Below are 14789 nucleotides of genomic sequence, written 5' to 3' on the forward strand. Positions count from 1 at the left end.
TACGCATAAGATCAAAAGAACCCCAGCATAGGTATATTCAGCGCAATACAATGAGCTTAGATTTGGATAAACGTTATCTAAATCAGGGTCTATGTCCCGGAAGAGCTCATTCAAGGCTCATTTATTGCGCACTGTCTTAAGCCATGCGAACATTATGTATAGCTGGGGAACGACAAATACCTGTGCATATCCCGTCTACAAGCAGAGGATTCGGCTTGCCTCTCTCCTTTTCATCTCACTCTACATTATCTGTGCTCTGAGACAAACGCGCAGAAGTCCCGAACCCAACTGTGTATTTGACGCCGACACAAACACAACTCGGGCATGTAAAAAGACACAACCCAGCCTTAGGTCCATTGCCCGAGGCCAGGTCAGACCACGCTGGCTCACAGTCGCCGGGGCGCGGAACACAGGTACAAGGACAGCTCAATCTGATATTACATTTTCCATTATCCCGTACACTTCATCAACAGGCACATTGTCAGCTTGCAAGCTGAATGGCGCCATGACGTGACGGGGATGTTGCCGCACCGCGCAGGGTGAGTACAGCTGTGCTAGTGATCTGTCACAGTTCACACAGTAACAACGTCTACATCACGGGCATGCATACAGTGCGGCGCTACGGCAGATAGTGGCAACAACGAATTCATACAGATTCATACGCAGCGAATAACATAACATTGCACATAAGAAACAAAGTTACCAATCAAGGCCGCATAATAATGCGACCTTTCCAGGCTTATTGGAGAAAATAACCATAATGATAGCACAGTGACAATTCAGTGATTATGCAGCATAAGCATCAATTATGCGGCGTTAGGGGCGGTTACGCAGTAGAAGTATATTACGCAGGAATAGTACGGTAGTCCGACTACTATTGGGCCACAAGTGGTCCGGCTTACACTAAATTCAAGTGGCCCAGCTTACCCCAGACATCGATTTGGGAAATATCATGGCTAATGGCGATTTTCCCAAGCAGTCGGAGTGCGCGGAAATGATCAGCTCACAAAAGTAACGCGGCTATTGTAATCTTACCACCTTAATCTTCACACCAAGTGTTAATTATAATAAGGCCAATGAAACAGTTGAATATTATGCCTAGTTGACTTATTATTAAGCACCAAGAACGAGCACGTTGACAGTATATTTTGAACAAATAGTTAATTCATTGAATGGGTGCGGTAGTTAGCAAGCCGATTGGCTTCATTTAAACCCAGTGGTCCGAATTACCCTACCTCTCTCTGTAATCTTGTAAGTGTTGCGATCACAATAAGTGCGCTCTAGTCTATAGGTACATATGTGAATACACCAGCCTTACGCACAAAATATAGCATCTACTATCTGTGGCTATCTACCTCCTTACAGAATTTTAGTACATATTTCATTCACATACATCAGCGCAGCACACATAACAAAGCACTCAGCAGCTAACAAAGATTAGGTCGAAACAGTCGTCTTAAAAGCCTTCAGCTACAGCCTTGTAGATTACGTATGCACCTTTAACTCCTGCTTTACCGCCAGACAATAATTAAAAATACGTTCGTGCCTGGGAATGATTAACAACCCAACACAACGCTTTCGCGCTATGCGTTAACGATTAAGATTTCGGGCAGCTCTTGACAAAATGTCTGAGAACTAAGAATTGTTTTTCAGTAGAGAAACAAAATTGTAGCGAATAGTGTTTTTAGCTATTGAACACAAACCTTCGGTCAACATGTCAAGGTGACGAATGACACTACACGACCATGTCACGACTGATGTGTTACGATCAAGAAGTTTTTCCCTGCGGGCGGTGCGCCTTCTTATGCATGTACAGGGAGCGCGGATGGCTGAAGGTTTTACCACAGATGTCACAGCTGACCTCCTGGTCCTTGGTGTGCGTGGCGATGTGTACGGCCAAAAAACGTTTTGTTGTGAACGACCGTCCGCACGTGCCGCAGGCGAACGGTTTCGGTGACGTGGCGTGCACGATACCCATGTGCTTGTTCAGTCCGCCGCGACTGGTGAATTCCTTGGAGCATATATCACACTTTGTAGGCCCCCCGTCGGAGTGTCGCCGAAAAATGTGTCTGTCCAGCTTGCTTTTGCATGGGAACGAGTCGCCGCACTTTTCACATCGAAATCGCCCTGAGTGACACCTCATGTGCGCATTGAGCTTAATGATGTGCGGGAAAGTTTTGTCACAAAGTTTACACGCCACAGTCATTTCGCCTGAATGAGTAGCCTGGTGTGCTCGTAGGTAGCTCTTTGTAGCAAAAACCTTGTCGCACACATCACAACGAACCGGCTCCGGTTTACCATTACTTAGCCACGGTTTCGGCCCTCCAAAGTGTTTGTGCCTGACATGTTTATTTCGACTGCTGAGTTGAGTGAACGTCTGTCCACAGTACTTACAGTTGAACGGCTGTTCGCCCGTATGCGTGCGCCGGTGCTTCTCTAGCCAGCTACGGCACTTGAACACCTGGTCGCACGAGGGGCAGGGGAAAGATTTCGGAGAGCGTTTGCGGCGTCTTCTTTTGGGTCGTTCCGCAGCGTTTTCAGGACTCTGAGATGCTTCCCGTGGTGAGCAGGCTTCGGCGTCGACGGAAGCTGATGGTGATTCGGATTTTATGATTTTACGGCCAGTTACAGAGCGACTGGCTGTGCAGGATCGCCCATCGCGGCGCTTCCCGCGCTGGTCATCTGAACAGCTATCAGATGGACTATCGGCGGGACTCTCGGCCGGACTCCAGGCTGGACTCGCAGCTCGACTCTCGGTTGGACTCTCGTCGGGAGGAGGTGACAACTCAGGCTTGAAGTCTGTGACCAGGAGAAGATCCTCAGGCTCCTCCTTCACAACTTCAAATAGGTCTGGTTCAGGTTTTATTGCCTCCACAACTTCGAACTGGCCTGGCTCAGGTTTTATTGCCAGCGGATCATCTGGAAGAATGCAAGCAAGAAAAGGCTATCAAATGCAGCCATCATTACACACACAAGTCCTATAAGAGGAGGGATCATTTAATATCGTCTTGGATAATGAGGATTCTGAGGAAAATAAAACATTTTGAGATAATGATTTCCAATATTTATATGTCTTTTTCACTTGAAAGCAATGTTTATCTTAAAATTCATGCTAGCGCACCATAAATTGCCAACCATTACAGCCCACAAACAGCTGATTTCCTCTCAGAAATATTCCTGAGGCTCCTCTAAAATGGCTGTCCTCGAAGCTCATCCAACCTCCTTAGATTTTTTTTAGATCTAACACTGGAACATACCCAATGCCTAAAAAAGATAGGAAGGTAGGTAACCTGAAACAGAGTGATTGATGGTGATGTGGAATGATGTCAGAATGACCATGCTAGTAATACTTTCATGGCCTAGCTCAGGTGGGGAAACTACGAGGAGCCAAACACAAATTGGATTAGCCAATCAACGGCTGCAGTGGGCGGGGTGATGACCATATATGGTCATAAAATCAGACTTCATCTTTTCAATGCATCCTAGCATTCAAATGAAAAAAATAAGCCAAAAGAATGTTTTTTTAACCACACAAGGCCTACACTCACTCGGTGCACAATTAACTGGCGGCTCTAAATCGCAGAGTTACAACACAAAGTCAAACAGTGGTTGGCAAATACCTACGGCGGATTGAAACAGACGAGCCAAAAAATATAAAAGATAACTTGGTTTTAACATGTTATTATTCTTATTAGTATTGTTTATGGTTTTTCTTATTTTGGTTAAGTTATTATTTAAAAATTAAATATCTTTGTTTATTGAAACTAAATTAAAGCTTTTAACAATTTTTGTTCAAAACACCAATCCATTTATTGAACGTCCAGCTGATCGTGACGCCCGGAACCTGCAGGAAAGCCGTTTTCCTATCGCCATTTTTGAGTCAATTCGCTGAATTTAATCAAATAATGCTAATTCCTAGTGGAAAATGGAAGCCTTTTCTCTCCGATAGGTGGACGCGATACCGGAAGTACCGGCTTGTTATACCGTTTTCACCCTTAGTAGCGGGGGCTGCATTTATGCCCATATATGGTCATATATGGTCCATGTATTGACCAATCAATTTTTATCTTCGCCTCGTAGTTTCCCCAACTGAGCTTTTGTTATTGGCTTCCATGTTGAGCACATTCAGAAGCTTTAAATATTGAATCATATATCTGAATATAAGTATTTTTCTTCTCGCTGATATTATGTGAGAAAGCATGAATTCAAAATGTTTAAGTAGTTGGAAAATTCACTAGAAATACAGCCACTTTGACTCGTGAGACGATCGTGAAGTAATGAGCCATGTCTTTGACATCTTTGAAAAAGTTACAGTGGAAAATAGCACGTACCTAAATCAGTTTCAATGTGGCACATCATTTTAAATAGGGATCACTGTTCTAATTATGCTAATTATACTAATTTTTTGACAGAGTAGTACAAGCAGGCCGCAGGGGCAACTCCATTACAGAATTCAGTAAGCAACTCCAACAAAATCAGTCTGCGCAAGTTTTGCATCAAGTGTGTCACGTACGTCTCGCAACTTGTGCTTCCAAATCTGCTTCCACTTCTTCTAATTCCCCTTGACAGTGGTAAAGAAATTCCTGCTGCGAGGGATTAGACCAAGGATTAGACCACTGAACTCTATAATGGATTAGACCAAGATTGAACTGAAAGTTTCAAAATGTTTGAAACCTTGGAAATATTAAAGCCTTACGCCCCACAGTGCTGCTGCAATTGTGGGACCGGAGCTCAGGCGTAGGAACATGACCGCTTGCATTTTCAGCCATTTTTTAGTAAAATATTTATTTTTGATTCAAATACAAAACTGAGCAGGAAATGGTTCAGCAAGGTGAGATGACCACAAAACTGCAAAGAATTTCTTTGTACGGGCATTGGGGCTCCCATTAAGTGAGATTGAAGTTTCGCTGCCCCCCCCCCCCCCCCCACACACACACACTTTCCGTGAGGCTGCTACGCCCATGGACCAGTAAAGTAATCTTGCATGGACCGGAGCGTGTTCCCTGCAGGCTGAGCGTTGTTCCGCTCCCAAACCCCTGACAGCGACATCCTATCGTTAAAAAAGGCACAGTGTAGGGCGTAGGCAGTAGGCACTAGGGCGTATCAGAACTGCACAGACACTGGGCGGCATCAGGGATGTGCCCCCCTCCCCCCCCCCCCCCATCTCAACTTCAATAACCTTCCGCCGCCTCTGGGAGTAAAAACATCACTATCACGTCAAAACTCCGCGCATAAAGGGTCCCGAAAAGTGAAAACATCTACATATCGGTAACCTTGTTTCACCAATGCGATTATCACATAATCGACAGCTTATCCTCCAAAGCATCACTCTATCCAGTAATCACATATATTTTGTGGGTTACATACTGGCCACTTTCTGAGATCAGCCACCATCTTGCCACAGTCCCCCTCTGTCTGTTGCGAGCGATTTGCATCGTGGCGGCACCATCACATCAAACACCCCGTGCTCACGATACAAATACCACCGTGCAAATACCGTCCCGAGTGCGCTCCAACGCCTTTACACCGGCACTTTCCGGAGACAATCTGCAGAGTACATGGACCACAATATAAAGCCCTGTCCGGCGGCATGGGAGGTCCAAACACTCGAGGGTAACATGGTTTCAGTTGGTACAAATTTATGCATCGTGAAGTTAGCGAACGTTTAAAGGGACCCTCCCACCTTCAAAAAAGTTTATGAATTGGCATGAAAGTGATGTCGCTCGGTTCAGAAAGAGCGAAAACGAATATCTTCCAAATTTCACCGAAAAATATTCACCGGTTTTTAAGATATTAGACTTTTACTTTTGTTTACTTTTTTGGGATCTCCGCTGTTTCTAGCGACTTTAATTTAGAAGTACGGCGTTTGCGGCAGATGTTGCGCGCAAATAGCATATACCACCGCATGCTACAAAACGTTTTAGTCAAACATTTAAAAATCGTTAGATATTTGCGCTGACGTCACACATTCAGAGGGGTATTCCCAAGCATTAGCCCCTCTGAATCAAAATGCTGCAATTTTGAAATTCAATATTTCCGATTTAAGGCATTTCTCGATGTTGTGAGTGCCGAAACCGGTAATTGTGAGCCAGGGACCCCATTTTGGCTATCTCAACTCAAATCTAATGTTAAGGTGGGAGGGTCCCTTTAATGGAAGCGCCATCTAGCGGCTTAAGTCCTAAAGTTGCCGAAAATGCACGTCCGATGACAATGACGTTCGTTGATATTCGCATGGTTCGAAATAAGAAAATATTTTTTCTCCTAATTGGAATTGATATAAAAAAGAACGACTATAATATAGTATTTTGACAGACCAAGAATTAACAAAATATGCCTCAAAAACGGTTGCGACTTTAACTTTGTACCATTCCTTCGTTTCTTCTCGTAAAGCAGCTTTGGTTACCAAGAGCTCGTAACGCTCCCCGTCCTATCAAGTGTTTACACCTTCCCGCTATCGGACAGGCCAATGAGATCAGACTCCGTGGGAGCCGACGCTAGCGCCACCTATAACAGACTCAGTCGCCCTGAGCGCCACCTATAATGACTCATACTCCCTGTATTGGGGACTGGTTGGCTGGTGGACGGAAACTGGACGGAAATTGGACGGAACGGTACAATGCCCGTATACCCAAATACGGGCATGACTGCCTCAGCACCCATTGGCGTACAACAGCGCACAATCCTTAGAGCACTCTTGACAATCATCGGCGCGGCAGGCGAAATTGCCCGGAGGCATACCGGACACCAATGTGGGAGCCACCGTAGACTCCGGGGAGCTCGTGTTTCCGCTGACGACAGACGCCACAGACACTAACAAAGCCGTTCAGCCAGGTCGCCATCGCGCTGTAATAGAGACGCGGGCAATACGTGAGGTTAGAGGAAGCGAAATTCACGGCACCTATTCTATTCTATGCAAAATCACTATCAATGCTATTTTCTTCAGAGCCCATTTCCATTAATGGGTTATCAGGCATGTTTAAGAGGAGATTCGTGAATAGCCCCAGGCTACCTGATATAATGAAAAGTCATCGCACAGCTGCTCTTGAACGCATTTGTGAACAAAATTCCGTAGCATGTTACATTCTACAAAGTCGCCTCATGCTCGAAATAGCAAAGTATGCAATTAAAGACTATGATCTCTTTTAGCCGTAAGTTTGCCAACCAGCAGAATGACCTTCCACGGTCAATGTAGTCGTTACTCACCCTGGCCGGGTCACTGCTATCTGTGTGAGCTGCTCTCGCGGCGGCCCGCATCACGCGAAACTGAGTCTGAAACACGGCGGCAGAGGCAGTCGTCAGGATGCTGAAGGAACAGCACACTTTGGCCACAGCAGTCGGGACTTCACAGGTGATTTTTCCTCGAAATGTGGCATGCTTGTGTACAGGCACAACAATGCACACAAATGAGATTTTTCCGTAGAATTTGGCAACATATACCGTTACAGCCCATAGTTGGGTTTGAGATCTTATTGATGAGCGTCGAGCATCGTACCTCTAGTATGTTACGATCGGAAAATAATTTGTGTCCATGCTTACGGTGTGTAATGGCTTTTTTGGTGGATAAATTGATGATCAAGTGAAAAAGGTATACCACAGGTGAATCAGCATTCAGCTACATCACTCGATTTGATGCAAGCATTTGTACCATCACATTATCATGCCGATGTAGTGGAAAACAGGCACTCAACGTCAGTCAGATGCAGCTCTAAATGAAAGCATGAAAAGTGTACAGGGCACTTGGTAAGCAAGGCAGTAGGCAGTAGCAGTACCTTGGATTATCGACTTGCCAGTTACAATCACCAAAAAAAAATACATCAACATTCAACATCATCAAGCACGCAGTCACAAAATGAGATGCGACGATGTAAACCATCGGCTAGAGGAAAATGTTTGCATACAATTGTTCAGTTGCGGTAGAGAATTGTGAACGGTTCACTTGCAGTCACCCAACAACCGTCGGCCAGTTGAAGTGCTATCATCAAATTTCAAAACCAGCGCCAAACTGCATGCAAAGATACGACTGGCACGCCATCTACCTCCTACGGCGACCACGCGTACTGCCATCTACCGGCCGATCCCAGGAGTTATTCCAACTCGAGGTGGCCCGCTTTGGTCCGGCTGCAAGCGGTCAGGAGTGAGAAACAGAGAGAATGACTACGGTATAGGAGCTAGCTAGGTATAGGCTAACATGGCACAGGGGAAAAGACAACCGAACCATTTCATCACTACGCTACGTCTCAGATATACATACAGGGTCATATTTCAAAGCAAAGTTGTCAAAACCACTCCTCTAACACCTTCATCAGTTCCACACTCCACAGCCATCCAGTCCACCAGCAATCACCAGTCCACCAGACATCACCAGTCCACCAGATATGCCCCCCCCCCCCCACAACACAGCGCCCTGCCCCCTTCCGCCATCGGCACTTACCCCAGACCTGGCCGGGCGGCTGGGGCTTGGTCGACCGGTCCGCCGTCACAGTCTTCTGATCCTGTCTACCTGGCCTCGACTCCTGCAGGAAGGAGGGACGTCAGTTCATTCACTCTCAGTTAGTGATAGCCAGGCAGCATACGCACTGCAGGCCCGCAGTGAGCTCAAAGAAACACGAAAGCAAAAGTGTGTAGAAATAAAGAGCCTGAGAAGGGCAGGTAAATGATGGAATGTTTTACATATGGTACTGGCAGAAGTAAATCCAGTCAATCCAATCCCCATCGAACCAGCTCACCCGTTTGTTCTGATGTCGGGACCAGGGCTGGGGAGCCACCTGGCGGGCGGTCTCCGTACTAGGGCTGATCCGCGGCAGGGTGGCCCGACTGGAACACACGGTAGCGGGGCCAGAGGTGTCATAAGTGTATGATTATTGATAGCATGCATACCATAACACTCAGAAGCCATAACACACATTAATGATTGCACAATGCACATAATATATCGACACCTTTTTTAAAACCCCACATCTGCTCTCCCGTGAATTTCCGGGAGCCACGAAAGATCTCCTTTTAAAAGTGTCCAATCGTCCGATCCTGATCAAATATGTGTGTTCGTAGGCCTGTTCTGGTATTGCTTTACCTGCCAAGACAGACAAACTTGAGAAAAATCGAGTGATTGTACCTTTTTTTTAAGTCTCTAACCAACTTGTCTGAAATTCACCGGAGAACAAATGTGGGGCTTTAAAAAAAGGTGTCGATATAGTATATAACTAACGGTGTAAACATCATTGAAATAACAGCAGAAAACAAAGTGTTAAATGGGCCAGTGGGCTTATCCAACGAAAAACTAATAGCACGAAAGCAAGACCTTTCCGTTTGAACGTGAGCACAAACACTCGAAAATTCCTTTAAAAAAAACACACACACACACACTGAGGCCTATACTGAGCTTATCATTCGGGTATCGCATTTACTACAATTTCACGGGTTTTAAACGCGTCGTGCCAGGCAAGCAAGCTGACGTCATAAGCCATTATTGATCGCATGACGCTGGTGATTCACAACGGCGTGTGGCTATCGACATCAATGAACGAATGTCGAATTAATGGCTTTTGCTAATGCTCACTCTATTCACCTCAGCAACAGTGAAGCTGTTGTCAGTTGCCATGGAGACGTAAGGAGTAATTATAATGGTAGTAGCCGCAGCTAGTGCTGTACTAAACCAGAACAGAATGTAAGACACAGAGCATAGATGAGTTACCGGCTGCATACAGTGAGTCGGTACACTGGCCTCCGTACCGGGGGCAATGACTGTCGGAGCCCGGACCTCGACAATGAACATCACACTGATTTTTCGGTACAACACAAGAAGTTCCTATTGGCCTGACTGTCTCCAACCACTGGCGTTTCACCAAGGACGACTGACCACATTCAGAACAGTCTGTCTATAATGTGACCTAAGTGACCACTGACCAGCCCTTGGCCCAGATATTGACGGGGCCGGGGGTCGCTGACCTTGACCCCCGGCCACTGACCGCTGACCCCGCTCACCTGCTCGCCGCCAGCCGGGGCACGGTGGCCTGCTCAGAGGCTACAGCCGCGGGCCCTCCGCGCGGTCTGACGGCCGGCAGCCGGTTGGACGGGGACGGACCACGCCGGCCCGCCCCACCCCTCGTCCGTGCCGCCCCCGCCCCCGGCCCCGCCGCAGGGGCGCGCCGGGGCGCCGCCGGCGGGTCGGCCGGCGGGGGCTGTGGCGGGGGCGGGGGCGGGGGCGGCGGAGCGCGCCCCGGGTCGCTGTGCCGCCGGTTCCGTGCTGAAGTCTCGCGGGAGATGGACGTCAGCTTCATGGCCTCGGCTGACTCTGCGCCCAGCTGTCGGCGAGGACCAGACGGAGTCAAACGGTCAGACAGGCAGTCAGGGGGCGTACAGCAGGACACGCTGTTACAGAGAGGGCATACGGAAAAGGAAGTACACAACAACTATTATTTAAACAGTTTCATAGAAAGATCGTTTAAGAGAAAAGCAAATCACAACTACAGGAGGCATGCTTTTGAGTAAAATATGAAAAGGAAGTAGGCATTGGAACTAACCAAGTTAGAATTAAAATAGGAACGATATATCCACACGAGTAACTATAGCTCCAAAACCTCGCAAAACAAGCACCGCCCGTCATCACCCACTCTTCTGGTCTTATTATATCATCTCTCAAATAAGTCTCACCTATACCTCAAACCCTCCTTCTCTCCCTAATTACTCCTCTCCCTCCCGTTGACTCCCTTTACCGTCCTGGCTCGCGCCCCTCTCTCGCGACCGCTGCTCACCTGAAATACCGGCGTCATCGTTCTTACATAGTCCGCCCACAGTTGCGACACCAGACTGTTGGTCACCATCTCTGCTATGAGTGCCGCCGGGTCCTGGATCACCTCCGCCGAGCCGCCCACGCCGCCGCCGCCGCCGGTCGGGCGGTCAGCGGGGGCGGGAGCGGGGGCGGCGGGGCTGAGCCCGTGCGAGCAGATCGTCTCCGGCTGGCCCGGGTGGCGGAGACAGGCGGCCGTCTCCTCGCTGAGGGGAGACACACGGGTGAGAACGGAGCACTACGGTAGAGAAAAGAAGTAGTGGGGTAAATACACAGAACTGCGCCACAGGCATGTTATACGGGTAACACATTTACAAAGGCTGATTGGGCACCCGGTTAGCTTACCTACCATGAAATATCGACCGTACACCAAAACAAATTTTCAAACATCTTCGTTCCCATCAGAAAGGTAACAACTATAAGCATCGTATCAACAAAACAGTATCAGCGATTTCAAATGACGTGGAGCGTCACTGCCCCTCTGTGATATACTCACTCGACGGGTCCCTCCTCTGTGAGAAGCGCCACCCGCACCACGGCACGTTCGGCCGGCCGGCTGGGCAGCACAGTAAGCCGCCTGCCCACCACCCTGCCAACAGAGCATGGTAATCGTGAATAAACAATGGACCATCGCGCATGGAGGATCGAGAGCAGGCTTAGGGTTGTCCAGTTGAAGTCACGTACACCCGTTGGATTTTATCTGAGGGTTTATGAGACGCAGATAGATGGCGATACGGTAAACGTTGGTCTAACGCAGCCCGCTTGCCAATTGTCGATATCACTCCAAATTAAAATCCACCGTGTCCAGCTGACAAAGCAATATGACACGCTATCCACGTACTGGATAGAGTGGAGATTGGGTCGGATCAGTTTTTTGCGAGATAATTTGATCCACAGTTGTAATTAGACGCGGAGATCGTTTGTAAAAAAGTATATATTATAAAAGGAGGTGTGGGAGCCGTACTTCTGCCCACAGGGCAGCTAGTTAGACTCTCTGACTACCTAACTCGGGTGTGGGAACCAGACTCCAGACTGCCTATCTCGCGGTACGGAATCGCTCACGCCACACTGCCTCCTGAGGTGCATGAAGCGCGTGCTCCAGGGGCGGGCACATACCTGAACTGTGGGAGCCGTTTGATCCAAGGCTCAACTGAGATGGGAGAACTCATTACACCGTGGCACGTACCTTAGGTGTGGGAACTCCTTACACCATGACACATGCCTGAGGTAAGATAACTCTTTACACCATAGCACCACGTACCTGAGTTGGGGGAACCATTTGCTCCAGGGCTCATACCTGAAGTATGGGAACTCTTTACATCTCCATGGCACATACATGAGGTGGGGACAACCTTTTCTCCATGGCACGTACCTGAGGTGGGGGAAGCGTTTGCTCCAGAGTCGGCACTCGTCGGCCAGTGCCGGCGACATGGTCTCACTGGTCTCTCCGTCATAGAGGAGACGATCCACGTCCTCCAGCATGTGCTGCACCTCACGCGTTGACTGGCGCTCAAACTCCTGCGGAGGGGAAGAGTGGTGAGAGACACAGGGGAGAGGACCAGAGACGGGGAAGGCGAGGGGACGGCAATACCAATCTCCTTGATCAGGAGAGTCAATAGCAAAAAATAACCATTTTGCATACGTGGTGACCTGACATAATTTTCAGCGACTGAAAATTATGATCGACAACAAATCACCCACGCCATTGTCTCGTAAGAATGAAGTATGTTCGAGCACGTTACGTATTAACATGCAGAATGAAGACATCAGACGCACTGACACCAATGCTACAAAGGTGCTCGAGTAGCAATATCACCACACATCGTCCCAAGAGAAGCAGGAAGAAACTTACAAACGCAATGCATGCCCATACAAAGCCCATACAACGCCCCCACAAACAAAACAACAAGCAGCTGCCAACCAACTCACGTCATCTCCCCAAGAGAGCAGAGACAGAACAGACTGCGTCCGCGGCGGCTCCACCGAGTCCCAGTCGCCGTCAAAGGGGGGAGAGCTGAAACGGTAGGAGCGGCCGTCAGTCCCAGACTCCACCCGGCAGCAGAGGCGTCCGTACAACGGTGAACTTAATTAGGATGCTGGGTGCCGGCACAATGCTGGGCGCTGCAGCATCCATCAGTGCAAGTAGCTAAATAGCTAGTCAATGAGGCTCAACAGATTATTGGGTGAAAGCTGTTAGAGGTGATGCCCTCCAAAGTTTCAGACACAAAGGGTGGGACAACCAGGATACCTATAAGAAACAGACTGACAAATTCCCAGGTGGCGAGTTTAAGCAGTATTCGAAAGAGCCTAAGTGCCGACACTTGCAGGCTAACCAGAATGAGATATGAGCACCATAGCCAATCTAGCTCTGTTCACGTCTTCCTAGATCAGTCTCAGACCACTGGGCATCCACATTCCGCAGCCGGGCGCGGCTGCCACCCTGCCGCTCACCCGATGTCATCGCGGAGGAACCCGAGCCCCGAGTCGTCGGGCTCGTCGTCGGGCGGAGGCAGCGAGATTCCCAGCTTCTCCACACTGTTGGAATGTGATGGTCAAAGTCAGAAAATAATTATAATTTATAGCTGGCACCAAAGAAAAGATCTGATGCCTGCATTATTCACTTAATAGCTATTTAAAAATAACAGTCCATTCTCAAACTTCTGAGAAGTAACAAATCAATCAAAAATGAATACAAGTAACTGACACACTTAATGCTACAACATTCCTTTATGATGTAGTCAGAAGCAAACAAGTATCAACTAATGTGTCAGCTCAAAGGGAAAGGTGCAGATATTTGTGGCAGATGAAAACCCAAGCTCTACTTCAAGATACATCAAAATGCATAATTGTAAGAAAATAGAGAATTATTACTCACTTTCTCCTGGAAAATGGCATTTTGTTTTTTAGCAGAGCTTATTTAAGTAGTCTGCTAATTGCAAAGAAATGCAGAGCTAGCCATAGGTACAAGTATATCAAGCTGATCCTGAAAAAGAATAAAATTAGAGATTAAATGCTTAGTACCTATACCCAAGCAGTCATGAAAATATGCTTCCTTATTACCATTGGTAATGGTAGCGCTGTCAATATACCTACAATACACCTACCTTGACTGTTTACTCCACCAAAGCTATCGGTGACGACTGACGCCTGCGCTACAGTTACCCCATAATCTACAACATACTATGACGCAAGATAAGGTGGTTTCTACCTTTTGCAACCTCTAAAAATTGGAGAAATTGACAAAATTAAACAGGGAATGAAGGAGCACATCATTCTTTAGCTAATAAGGTACCTACCTACATTCTACAATACTTTTTACCCACATATTCTCATAATCCATTAGTTTCACCCAAGAGTTGTCAGGAACTTATATGGCCTTGGTTTGGTTACATTGGGTAAGGCTAGGTCAGGTAGGATTTAGGCCTGGCTACACTATCTGTTTCCTGCGTGCGTTTTTTGCGAGTTTGTGTGGTTTGCGGAATATCGTTCTAGAAAGAAGCAACATTTCGTTTTTGTTGTTTTTCATATAAACTTTTAACTAGCATAAATGTTTTATTAACTTTTATATAAATATTAAAGAAGTTAAATAAATAATCTTTTTTCTAGATCACAAAATATTCCGCAAATTACTGTAAACCGGGGTGACTTTGTATCACTTTTGACCAGTTTGGTACAATATCTTGTATATCACTTGAGATTTCACTCTGGAAACTGTTTCATCATACCAATTGGACAATTCTCTATCTAACTGAGTACAATAAATGCATTGAAATTTATAATAAATATTTTATTTTTTTACCAAAAAATTGATCATTCTCACCCAGACGTCGGGGTGACTATGATCATTACATTAAAATCACCTTATGTGTGCCATAGGAGCCCTCAGAAGGGGCTTGTGTGATAAAATTACATGTTTTGAATAAAATCAAAGGCTTTGCTTGACAAAAACTCACACATTTTACAGTAAAACTATGAATCATTGAGGTATTAAAATAAAGTTGCA

The 14789-nt window shown here is 47.0% G+C and overlaps 1 protein-coding gene and 1 long non-coding RNA gene across 2 annotated transcripts; both read right to left on the reverse strand.

Annotated features, from left to right (window-relative positions):
• Nucleotides 1–276: 276 nt before the first annotated feature.
• Nucleotides 277–3339, reverse strand: LOC122391325 (gastrula zinc finger protein XlCGF28.1-like). The gene is made up of 2 exons (XM_043385125.1): nt 3291–3339; nt 277–2919 (listed from the first exon to the last, which is right to left on the reverse strand). The coding sequence occupies exons 1-2, from the start codon at nt 3337–3339 to the stop codon at nt 1769–1771; spliced, it is 1200 nt and encodes a 399-aa protein (XP_043241060.1). The 3' UTR covers nt 277–1768.
• A 2989-nt stretch (nt 3340–6328) lies between these two features.
• Nucleotides 6329–10130, reverse strand: LOC122391809. Its single transcript, XR_006258411.1, has 5 exons — nt 9982–10130; nt 8727–8814; nt 8432–8513; nt 7204–7269; nt 6329–6843 (listed from the first exon to the last, which is right to left on the reverse strand). It is a non-coding gene; the product is annotated as an uncharacterized LOC122391809 (long non-coding RNA).
• Nucleotides 10131–14789: the final 4659 nt, after the last annotated feature.

The sequence above is a fragment of the Amphibalanus amphitrite genome, unplaced genomic scaffold (genome assembly GCF_019059575.1).
Source record: "Amphibalanus amphitrite isolate SeventyFive unplaced genomic scaffold, NRLGWU_Aamphi_draft 000022F_arrow, whole genome shotgun sequence".
In the NCBI taxonomy this organism is placed as follows: Eukaryota; Metazoa; Arthropoda; class Thecostraca; order Balanomorpha; family Balanidae; genus Amphibalanus; species Amphibalanus amphitrite.

Bases quoted from the DNA above. Each gene is read 5' to 3' on its own strand.
- LOC122391325 (XM_043385125.1), bottom strand. From the start codon at position 3,339: ATGGTCATTCTGACATCATTCCACATCACCATCAATCACTCTGTTTCA. The intron at 2,920-3,290 runs GTTACCTACCTT...GCATTCTTCCAG, and splicing joins CATCAATCACTCTGTTTCAG to ATGATCCGCTGGCAATAAAA.